This window comes from Mesoplodon bidens (genome assembly GCF_964165515.1).
Source record: "Mesoplodon bidens genome assembly, chromosome: 5".
NCBI lineage: Eukaryota > Metazoa > Chordata > Mammalia > Artiodactyla > Ziphiidae > Mesoplodon > Mesoplodon bidens.
In genome coordinates, this window is record NC_138161.1 from 108,221,095 (window position 1) to 108,233,486 (window position 12,392).

General features: G+C 38.9%; 1 protein-coding gene across 1 annotated transcript in view; it reads right to left on the reverse strand.

The window, feature by feature from the left end:
• The window catches only part of ATP13A4 (ATPase 13A4), a 163,105-nt gene that overhangs the window by 18,921 nt on the left and 131,792 nt on the right, over positions 1-12,392 (reverse strand). The window contains exons 19-25 of the mRNA XM_081234115.1: positions 8,735-8,898; positions 7,800-7,922; positions 6,464-6,543; positions 4,999-5,041; positions 4,502-4,611; positions 2,523-2,619; positions 732-804 (exon numbers count right to left, since the gene is read on the reverse strand). Coding sequence (XP_081090241.1) covers positions 732-804; positions 2,523-2,619; positions 4,502-4,611; positions 4,999-5,041; positions 6,464-6,543; positions 7,800-7,922; positions 8,735-8,898 — 690 coding nt within the window. The remainder of the gene's footprint in view (positions 1-731; positions 805-2,522; positions 2,620-4,501; positions 4,612-4,998; positions 5,042-6,463; positions 6,544-7,799; positions 7,923-8,734; positions 8,899-12,392) is intronic.

Genomic DNA, 12,392 nt, shown 5'->3' on the forward strand with positions numbered 1-12,392 from the left:
TGGTAGATTTGGGGTCATAGAAGAGGTTTTAAAGAAAGAAGATACAAAAATATATTTATCTGCTGATTGGAATGGTCCAGTGGACCAGAGAAAAGTTGGTGATAGAGAAAAAGATCATTCCAGGAACAAAATCCTTGAGGAGGTAGGAGCAGGTAGGATTTAAAGTACAAGTGGAGCTGGTGGCATTCATATATAAGAGAGAAAAGCAGAGAATGTGGTAAAGATGATGGATAGTGGTCAGGCTGGGGAAAAATCCCATAGTGGGGAGACAATTCATATATTAGTTAGGAGGTGGTGGGTGAGAGTGGCAGAACGGCAAGATTACATTTAATCTCTGTTCTAAATCCTGAGAGGTTAGGATTGGAAATGGGAAACATAAAAGCCATTTAACTTCTATAAATTGGGCACATTTGGACCATAACTATACCTAAAAGCACACTGAAGTCGGTGTTCCTGATTTTCAAGGTGCTTTTTTTCATTTTAAAGGTTTAGTGACCATTTATAGAAGCTCTATACAACGAGCCAACTTTTCTTTTGCTAACACTTTCAACACTTAAAAATGAAGATTCTATTTCCTCTTTCTCTCTCTGCATACCATACCCCTTTGGGAATAAGTCATTCATCACTGTGGCTATAGCTGCTACCCCTCAATGGTGGACTAACCCTGCAGGGGCAGAGGGAAGCAAGTGGAGGGGAGTATCTCTGAGAAGAAAATTTAAAAGACATCTTACTTGTTACACCAATAAGAGTTGTAATGGCCAGATCCTGGAACAGAAACTGGTAATTTGAAAGGCTGTTTGTCTCCTGAAAATAAAAAGGAAAGTGGCTCAAAAAAGTTATAACCTTCTGGATGAACTGTGACATCAATTGCACTCATTTTCTCACTGCAACATAGGATTTTCAAGTAAATTACCAAGGAGATGGTATGGTCAGGGTCCTGGTCATGTCAGCAGGGGTACCAAAGACAAGCCTGCAAACTCCTTTCTAGCCAGGAGGGCCCCTGCAGTGTGCTTTCTGGGCTGCTCCTTTGAGCATCAGTGTCACCCCTGTTGAGGGGAACATCTCACTCTGATTCATCTCTACTCTCTTTTCTACTTGTTAGCAGAAAGGTTGGGGTTTGGTCTGGCACAACAAAATGATACATTCCCAATGGTCAGTGACAAATGTGTGATGATCTTACCTAAATTTCACCAATGGAAAATGAGAATAACTAAACCCACTATTTGCATTCTTGGGTGTTGTTAGAAAGTCCTGATAAAGCATCTTGATATTCTTGAAAAAAAATGTTCATGTCTTACTGATTTCAAGAAACTTGTTTCCTTCCCCCCACCACCCCCTTTGTGGAAAGGAGATAATGATGACCCATGTCTAACTCTACTTTTGAGCATAATGAGTTATTGGGATTCCAAAATAGGGCCAAATTTCTATAAACAGCCTCTCCTTTTCCAGCCTATTCATCAGTGAGAGGAAAAGGACTTATATAATCTGAAAATAACAGAAGTAAAAACCTTCATACCAGGAGCAAGGGGGCAAGACATAGAGATGAATCTAGATACCTTCAGCACAAATGGAATTCACTTTCTTAGTGTTACTTAACAGAATAAGCCCACGTGTTGATACGTCTTTTCTCCTTTTATATTTTGTTAAATAGTAAAAACCATCACAAGACCTATGTGCTCTGGGGGGCATGATATGCCAATTTTCAAGTCCCTGTATTCAGGGAATCAGTGATATGCTGCTTTGTACTAGCTCATGCAAGTCAACTGCTAAAGTTTCAGGAATTCTGTGAGCTGGTTTTTAAACACAGCCAATATAAAAACTTAAATTATACAAACTTACCATTAAATAAATTATACTAAAAACACAGGTAATAAATAGCCCAAACTCATCACTCTCTAATCATTTTCCTACATTTAAATATTTTCCATGGTCTTAAGGTTATTTACAACTCTTGTATCTATATGGTGCAAGTACTACAGAATGGTATGTTACTGTATAATGCATCTCTTCCCAACTCCCTGTTCAGTGACGTCAGGTAGATAGCTTGAAATCAACCATGGTGGGAGTAGTTATGTCATTGAAATTGGTAAACATTAATCATCGGGTCTTGTGTTTCCAGGGAGAGCCAGTTATGAAACATTTACCAGAACCCCAATTAGAGAAGCACCTCTTTAACGAATGTTATGCTAGGGTGGAGCCACACTGGAACTGGGAAGATAGAGACCCGGTCCAGGCAAGCCAAAACAACAGTGAGGGAGAAAGTTTACCTTCAGTTCTGAACCTCAGCTACAACGAGATAAGAAACTTCTGTCAGAGAGTCAGAGAACCGACACCAACGACTTTTCCTTTGTATCCTTGTCTATTTCTGATTTACTTTCAAAAATGTTAAAGATAGTTTTAGAGAGGCTGTTGGTACTCGAAATATCCCATGTGCACTCTTTCTTTAAGAGGCATTGCAAATTGCCAGTGACCGCTACTTGTTTTAGCTCTCACTAACCAAGAGGTTAGGTGTCAAGTCATACCCAGTAGAGCAGCAGAACACCAACATATTGAATCATGCTGTACAGAGCCATGTACTTAAACATGCAAAATGAGGTAACAAGAGCTGCACGTCCTTCCCTGTAGGAGAAAAGAAATGAAAGAGCAATGAAATGAAAGTCACAAAAAGAAATGAGGTCAGTTATTCTGTGCTGTTCAGCTGAGCTCAGAAGAAAAAAATCAAAGCCTGATAATTCGATTGTTTGCCTGACAGACTGGACAGTCTTGAGCCAGTGGGAGCCGGCAGTCAGTGTACTAGATTTTCAAGGAAGACTAATTCCAGGCCAAGGTCCACAGGACTTTGATCGAGCTTTGGAGCCCGAATGTAGAGTTACTCTTGTCCTGTCTGCAGGCATTATTTCAGCTCTGAGTCAGGAGACCTGGGAACTGGTCCCAGATCTCATATCTACTCACTAATGTGATTTGAAAGGTCATTTTCCCTCTCTTGGTCACAGTTTCTTCATCTGTGAACTGAGGAATTTAAATAAGATTGCAGGTTTGGGGGCTATTTTCATGCTCCAGGTGCTTCAGGAGTTTGCAACCATCTCATTCAAATTTCATTTGGCAGTCCCAACTTTTTCTAAAACTGAACTAAGACAATATGCACACTCAAATTAGGCATACATCAAATTTAAAGAGACTGGAATCAATAAGCCTGTTCATTTGTATTACTGTTGATTGACTTTGAATGAATAGTATATATTTAGAGTGTAAAATAGAGTACTTATGAAATGCCACTTTTATCTCATTCATTTGGGAAAAAATAGAGTTTAAATTTACTTCTGGTCAGAATGGTTTCCTGGGATTCCAAAAGCTGATCCTCAAACTAGCCTTTTTCCTGTATCAGGGCTTTGCTGCTGCTGTTTATTCCGCCTAGAAGGTGGTTTCTCCTCCTCCTCACCTCCTTAGAAAGGCTTCCCCACACCACCACTTCTGAAGCAGCCGATTCCACTGCGCAAGACATCTTCCAACTTTTCACACTACCCCTGGTTTTTCTGTGTGTGTGTTTATTACACAACTTCTTCACGGGAAGAAATCTTCACGAGATCAAGGGACGTTCGATTTATTTGCTTCTGGGTCCCCAGTGCCTCCAACTGTTCCTGACACTAAGTCCCTACTTTATAAATATTTGTCAAATGCATGAATACAGTTTTTAAATGGGGAGGAGCTAGTCAAATCATTATTTTAATGTGGTGGAAAGAGTATGATATTTGTAGATAAAACACATTGAAATAAAATTAATTCTAATGCAATCTTCAATCTTATATGGCTGTGAGCTTCGATACATCAAGTTCTCTGAGCCTCAATTTCTTTGTTTGTAAAAGAAATAGTGACCATCCCTACAATTCCAGGTTGTTTTGATGTATAAGATACTAGGCATTAAAGCACTTTATAAACTGGAAACACATACTAGTTATAATAACCAAAAGCAGCCACAATGCTAATCATCTCCATCATTCAAACAAAATGCAGCAGAAGTACATATTCTGGGGTTGGGGGAGGGGAACAAAGCACCAAGGGAAATTGTAGTAGAAGCAGCAAAGATGAATAAATATTCTGAAAACTGGGGATAGGAAGGATATTCCAAGGATGCATAAAGAGGCAAGAGGAAAGGAAAGCAAGTAGGGATTAGAAAGTTTCTGTCAATTCTCCATTAAGAAAGTATCTAAGGAGATTCATTTAAAATAATAAGAAGAGTATGATTGACATTTTCCAAGCAGCAACAAGTTCCAGATTCTAATCTTCTAAAAATAATCTATTCAGTGGTTTTCATTAGAAATGCCACTGTTTTCCCAGGAGGTAAGTCCACTCTGGAGTAGAATGTTTCACTACATTCTCCCACAAAGCATCCTCCCCACCCAGGGACACACATTTCCACTGGTCTTTGCCTGGCAAAGCAAAGGGGTCTGCACCTAAAAGTCAAGAGGCATTAAAACAATGCTGGGGAAAAGTACCTACTTACTTGATAAGGTGAGGTACACATTCAATGTTTGGAGTTTTGGAAGTGAAAGGTGAGGCCACAGATGCCTCCTGCTCTGATAAAGAGACGCCCACGTGAGCCATTTTCAAAGCCTGAAAGCAAAGAGTCAGCTTACTGAATAGATGCACACTCACACACATCTCTCCTGAGGCCACACAAGAAAGGCTAATTAAGCTGCCCATGAAGTGGCTTGTGGGCCCAAGCACTGGCCAGGAGATGATCAAATTTTGCTCTGCCTGCCACATAAGAAAGAGATGGCACTGGGACACCTAGCTAAAGAAGTGGGGAATCCAGAACCAAATTCTACGCCACTTAGTCTGTACTGACCACTGAGTCATTGTGTGGCTTTGGTTAAAACCTTTCCAAACCGCCCACATCAGTTTCTCCTTCAAGAGGAATGGAGGTGGTATATATCCCAGGAGATACTATCTCTTACAGGGCTTGAAGCAAGTACAATTGACACACTGACAGCTACTTACCCCACAGTCATTGGCTCCATCACCACACATACCTACAAAGTAACTAAAAGGGAACCGTGTCAATTGTAGAGGAGATCAAATCAATCTTACCTGCTATTTGCTCTAATTAAAAAGATAAAATGAGCTTCAGTACTTAAGGCTCAAACTTATTATTTACTTTAAGGGAGTTTCCCTAACAGTCTGGTTTGACTAAAATAAAGTATGACTCAGCAGTTCCTACGATGGATTAAGAAATCCCATACAGCCTTCCTGACTCCAAGCGATTCAAGGAGACCCTGCACTTCTCTGTCTAGGAGGCAGCTCTGCCAGCTGTAAAACAGGATGCTCATGATTATATGACAGCATGGCATGGTGGGGAGGGCACAGAATTTGAAGCCAGAAGATCTGGATCTCTGACCTGATCACTTCCCCATTTTGACTATCATTTTTCTCCCCTACAAGCATTATGAGTATTCAGTGAAGTGATGTATTCTAAAATGATAAATAAGAGTTATTGTTGGTGACATTAATAGTAACTGGAGAGGAAATCCACCGTGTCAGCTGTCACTCAACTCAAAAATGTGGTGCCAGGACCAGAAGTTGAAGAAAGAAAATATATTCCCATTTCAGGATTGCTTTTTGAGGCCGGATGAATACTGCTCTCTTGAATTGTTGACAAAGACAGTCTGCTTTTTAAGGTAGGAGCACTCTGACAGTGTTTGCAGAATTTGCTGTACTTCTCTTCCACACTGCTACCTAAGGCAACAAATTTACTGTGGAGGTTTTTAGCCATATTGAGAAGATAGGGCTTTTTGAATATAGAACTTTTGTCTAGTGACTGAATCAATGAGTAGGAGGGTGGACAAGGGGCGGGTAGGAGTTGGAGCTGTGTGAGTGTGGTCCAGCACCAGAGGTAGAGAAAGCCTCCGAAACTCCATGGGCTTCCATTAACAGGAAATAAAGGATCCCAAATGATGGGATTCTGACAATGGAGACCCTTTGTGTTAAGAATATTTTTCTGATTTAGGATGGAGAGGATGCTTTGGCATAAGAATGTTTTAATATTTTTAGGGTTATGTGAATCTCTTGTCATAGGGACCTCCCTGTATCCTAACCATGAAAATAATTTGTAAAAATGAAGTCTAAATTTTCATTGTACCTTTAGGAGCCAAGTTCAGATGACCTTTCCAGAGTTATTTCTTGTGTCCCTTATGTTCTATTTCAGTGGGGTTCTCAATTCTGGATACATAATTGACTTACAAAAGGAACTTTTAAAAAATACTGATTCCAAGTGCCCACATGAGCAATTGAATCAGAATCTCTGAATGGTGGTGTCCTGGTATTGCTAATTTTTCAAAGCTCCCAAGGTGACTGTCATGTGTAGTCACGTTAAGAACCACTGCCCTAACCAAACTCAGTGACTTCCTTACTCTCCCCCTGTCATGCCTCCATGCACTTCACACCATCTGAATTGGTAAAGACCTACTCTAGTTTCTGAAATTCTTCCACCAGACTGGATTTCTGCCCTGGAGACATTCTTGCAAAGATGGTCCCATTGATCAATATCTGTAAAGAATGCAAAAGGGAAAATTTTTTTTATTATGTCAGCTGGTCATACATGAAGTAATTGATAACATTCAGAACACTGACTGGGTAATGATAACCATGAGTGAGAAAAATATTTGTTTCCAAGAAGTCCTTCTTTGGATTTTAAGACAGATGTTGAGACTTTGGTCATCAGATAAGTGATCAGGAAGACCAAAATCAGTAAAAATGACTACTTAATAGACATAATTGATGAAAATGATGACCTACAGGAATTTAGCTCAGGGGCCATGAAGAATGTGGTCCTGAAAAACCCTGAGCTTGATGGAACCTTAAACCAGTAAAGTATGAGAAATTGCAAGATAACAAGAGGTCAGGATCCCAGGAGAAGGAAAGGAGACAATTGCTTCTCAGAAAATTGTTCAGATCTAGCAGAAAAATATCCTAGTGATGAGAGGGTGACTATCTGTGGTCTTTGACTTAACCATACCATCTGGGCTTGACCAATTGTGAAACTCAGCTGATATCTCCAGCCTTATTTGGGCTCTGAAACATTAATGGATTGTCACATTAATGGATTGTTGTATAAAAACCTGTACCAGCTCCATCCACCTGAACCCCATCCTACAGAGTCTAAATTCTTCTGTGTTACAGCTGTGTGCTCCCTGCTCTTCTTGGCTGTAAACTCAGCTTATTGTTCACTCAGCTTTAAAGTCTTCATTCTTTTTTTCTTAAACAGTACTTAAGATAATGAGCAATTGAATACAGATAAATTATCTTTGCTTTACACTGGACACAATCTTTCTCTAGTTTGCTACATTTTTTTTATGTATATAACTTACCTGCCCTCATTGTGGGTTTGTTCTTCATCAGAAAATTTTAAGTTTGACCCTCTTTTGTATAGACATCCTCTATCAAAAACCTAATGGAATTCCTCTATTCTTGGCCTGCCTTCCTGTATAATTGCTGGATTTACACTATACTGTGAGACCCCCTAACCATGGCAATATACTGACAGCTCCCCCAAAGTAATCTTATCACTTGAGAAGTCACTAATATTTTAATCCTATAGATGATGGATAATTAGTTAATCAAATTTACTTATTTTAAATCTAGCAAGAGATGAAACAGCAGTGACCTCTGCAAAACTATCTGCTTCCCTTATGATACATTCAATAGGTATATCTAACCTAGTTAGAGGTTTGAAATTATTTACGATCATGCTCTGTGACACTGTAGCATCTTTACCAGGAGACTGGTACCCTTTTAGAACTTACCTTTGGCAGTAGGCTGCCAAAATGTTGATTTATAACCTGGAAGGATTTTCCACTTAGGGCAAAATGGTAACTTCCTTCTCTGCTGTTATCAGAGACTTCTTCCCTGATGTTAATGTAATTGTCCTGCAAAGCAAGACACAGTAATTTTAGACTTGATAGAGTGGTTAGGACCACAAGCATAACTGAGCGAAGGCAACAGTGACAGTCTGGGATCTCTCTATAAAAGTCACACTCCAGCCTTGATTCCTCAGAGAAGCACTTGCTCTTTGCTGGATCAATCTTTGCACATCAACAGCCTCTAGTGAACAGGGGGGTAACACTTACTCACATCCTGTTCCCATCCTGATTTGATCTCAGTGAGTCCCAGAGAAAAGCACATTTCACACATTTCAAGTGTAAAATACAAAAGCATTGCAGCTTAACAAATCTCTCCGTGAGGTGAGAACTTTCCTTTTTTTTTACAGAATTATTATTGTTTTACAAGGACATAATAAAGATAGGATCCTGACAAGATTGGAGATAAATGAATAAAGCTTCTTCCCACCCTGAAGATATAGTCTGATTTTCCAATATACACAGCAGTGTCTCTCTTAGGGACTAAATCCCCTTTGAACCCAGCGGGATGGCTGGCAAGCAAAGGAAAAAATGGAAAATTAGACTTGCAGCCCCACTTACTATATTCTTTCTTAAAACTTTTTTAAGTTTAAAAGAATGGATTATTTCCAGCACCCAGGAAAGCAGCATACCTTAAAGCTCAGTAGGAATGGTATGGGAAAATGATATAATTGAGTTCTTTGAACTGTATACATGTTAGACATTTGGAGAAGTATGTTGACCCTAGGTCACCTGTACACCTCTGCCAATCAAAGCTGCTCAATAGCCAACACTGTGTGATCAGTTAGATAATATGGCAGAAGGTCTGCTTTTAGGTATACCTGATTCCTATAAGCAATATGTTTCTTCTCTTCGACTAATTGCCAAGATATAGATGCTGATGAGGACTCAGGAGTTTCATTTGCTTCAATGAGAATGACTTTCTGGCTTTCAGAAACCATTCCAGACTTTCTGGCCACTGTTATTGCAGTCTGAAGATTGTCACCTAGAAGAAAGGAAAAGTATCCCAAGATGAGATCGAAGAGACAGAACCAATTCACGTAGAACGTAGAAAACTAGGGTAAGGAGTTCAGACCTTATTTTTGGTGCGAGAAGAAACAGTCTCTAAGTTCTCTCTCAGCTCTGACCTTCCATGATTCTATGATCCCTTTTCTTATTATTGCTGCTTTTCATCTGGTTACTTTATGACCTACTAGTATATTTTTGCCAGGGAGTGGGAAGTAAAATTAAAAAAGAAAAGTTCAAATATATTTCTGTTATTTGTCAACAGCTTAGTAAATGTTTAGCAAAACTCTACTGGTTAATATGACATCTAATGGTTCCACTTCCAGCTAATATGGAGTAAGCCCACTAGAATCTATTTCTCCCACTGATTACAGTGGAAAACTCTGGAAAAAATACCATTAAAAAAACCTACCTGAGGACTTTGAAAAGTAAACACAAATGGCAGAATGTGAAAGGGAGTCAAATTTGGAGAAATAATCTACAAGGTGGAGAGATTCTCAGCTTTTTTTCTCTTTCCTCTCACATAATTTGACCTGAGTGTGAGCCCCAGTCCCAGAGCTGTGCAGATAGCTAAAACTCCAAGAAAAACCTACTTTTTCTGGCCAAAGAAACCAGGAAAGGGGCACTGGAGGGCTGAAGAGTTGTGAGGGAAATCCTAGAAAGAAGAGAGCTAGACAAGGAGACTAATTCAGTGTATGAACTATGTAAGCCCCAAGCTCAACCCAGAGCTGTGCATGTATAGAGCAAACCCAAGGAAGGATAGCAAAAACTTCAAGAAATGAACTATGATATTAGTCACCTTCTATATTCCAGAGTTTTGCTTGCTAAAACAAAAAACTCAACATTCTCTAGAGGATTTTAACAGGATCCAAAGTATCCCAACATAATATTCAAAATGTTCAGGATTCTCAACATGTGAAAAACCTGGAAAATCTGGCCAATTCTCAAGAAAAAACAATTCAATAGTTGCCTGTCCCAAGATGACACAGATGTTGGAATTATCAGACAATGCTTTTAAAGCAGCTATTGTAATCCTCCTCCACGTGGTGAAGGTTAATACTCTTGAAATAAATGACAAGATAGAAGTTCTCAACTGAAAAAGAAAAGAACAAAGATTGAAGAATATCAAAAGAACTCACATTCATGTCATTAGAGCCCAAGAAGGAGAGGAGAAAGATTGGAACAGGAAAAAATTTTTTGAAGAAATAATAGCAGAAAACTTCCCAAATATGGTAAAAGATTTAAAGTTACAGATTCAAGAAGCTCAGTGAATCCCAAACAATATAAATTCAGTGAAAACCATACCCAGACACATAATCAAGCTGCTAAAAAACCGAAGATAAAGCAAATATCTTAGGAGCAGCTAAGGAAAACAATAAATTGCATATAAGGAAACAATAATTCAAATTATCACAGATTTCTCATCAAAAACCATGAAGGCAAGATAACAGTGAAACATCTTTAAAGTGCTGAAAGAAAAAAATTGTCAACTGAGACTCCTATAGCTAAAGGAAATATTCTCAGGAATGAAGGAGAAATAAAGACATTCTTAGGTAAGGGAATCTAAGATAATTTGTGTCAGCAGATATGCTCAAAAAGAAATGCTTAAAGAAGTTCTTTAGGCTGAAAGGAAATGATACCAGAGGGAAACTTGCAACATAAGACATGAACATTTAGGAACAGAAATAATAAAGAGCTGGATAAATATAAAGTCGATTTTTCTTCACTTATGTTCTCCAACTCTTGACTGTTGAAATGAAAAACTCTAACATTGTCTGGTGGGGTTTCATTTTATGTCATACACATATATATACAACAATAACAGAGGAGGGAAAGTAGAGGATATTTATGATGACAAGCCTTCTTGAAAGGGTAGGTACAGATATTGTGATTCGTAGAGCAACCACTAAAAAAAATAATGTAACAACTGGCTGGCTATCTCTAACATGGTTTCTCCCAGGTTTCTACCAAAATACTTTGAGAATCCTCAAAATAGCTAACTGGGGGGAAGGAGATGATCTAGCCTGAGATCAGAAGAGTACAGGGAGCCCTGAGAGTGAGAGGCTCTTCCACATGCCTCAGCAGGGCAACAACAGCCATTTGCTTTGCAACACAGACCTTTTTGCCATCTGTCACCTGCGAGAGGTCTGTTGTTTAGGACATGCAACCCAGGCCTGATACTCAACCATTTGACAGGAAAAGATAAAAACTACTTAAGAAATTCCAGAAGCTAGATAAGGAAATATAAGGCAGAACAACCAGAACATGACTGGTAAAGTAGGCTAGCTGCTAGAGACAGAAGAAAGCTGCATTAAAAATAATGAGAGCACTTAGGAAACTCAAATGGAGCACAGGGAAAAAATGGTTTTCTAAAGTCACTCCTACTCCAAAACACAATTTAAGAACTTCAAAATTCAAAAGGTGATTTGAAGGAGATCATCCTCATTTCTGATACCTGAGTTTTCAGTTTGAAAAAATTCGGTGCAAAAAAAGAACTCTTAAAGCTCAGAGCAAAATTATAAAAATATGAGAGTTACATAAGATAGACTAAAAGGATGTATGTACAACATGGGGAATATAGCCAATATTTTGTAGTAACTGTAAATGGAATATAGCCTTTAAAAATTATATGAAAAATTTTAAAATATGAGTTATAAGAAAAAAACATAAGAGACTGAGAGGATAGATCCAGGAAGCCTGTCATGTGAATAATGGACATTCCAGAGGGGAAGAAGGAAAGAGAGAGAACAAAAGCCCTAATTAACAATAGAAGAAATTTTCCTGAGAAGAAGAAGACAGATTAAAAATGCTCACAATGTTCCAGACTAAATTAATGAAAAAAGACAAACATATAGGCACATCTTGGTAATATTTCTAAACTCCAAAGTTAAAGAAAAAGGATTATATGTAAACAGAACAAGTTACCTACAGTGGACTCCACTGGCCTTGTGATATGCAATACCAAAAACCGGAAGACAAAAGAATAAAACCTACAGACCATTAATAAAAAAGGACTCTATATATAAAATAGATGACTAATAAGGATCTACTGTATAGCACAGAGAACTCTACTCTGTAATGTAGAGTTTTCTACATTAGTAGTGTAATATAGGTCTCTGTAATGACTTATATGGGAAAAGAACCTAAAGAAGAGTGGATATATTATATGTATTGATATATGTATAACTGATTCACTTTGCTGTACACCTGAAACTAATACAACATTATAAATCAACTATACTCCAATAAAAATTTCTTTTTAAAAGTACTCTAGGGGCTTCCCTGGTGGCACAGTGGTTGAGAGTCCGCCTGCCGATGCAGGGGACGCGGGTTCGTGCCCTGGTCCGGGAAGATCCCACATGCCGCGGAGTGGCTGGGCCCGTGAGCCATGGCCACGGAGCCTGTGTGTCTGGAGCCTGTGCTCTGCAACGGGAGAGGCCACAACAGTGAGAGGCCCGCATACCGCAAAAAAAA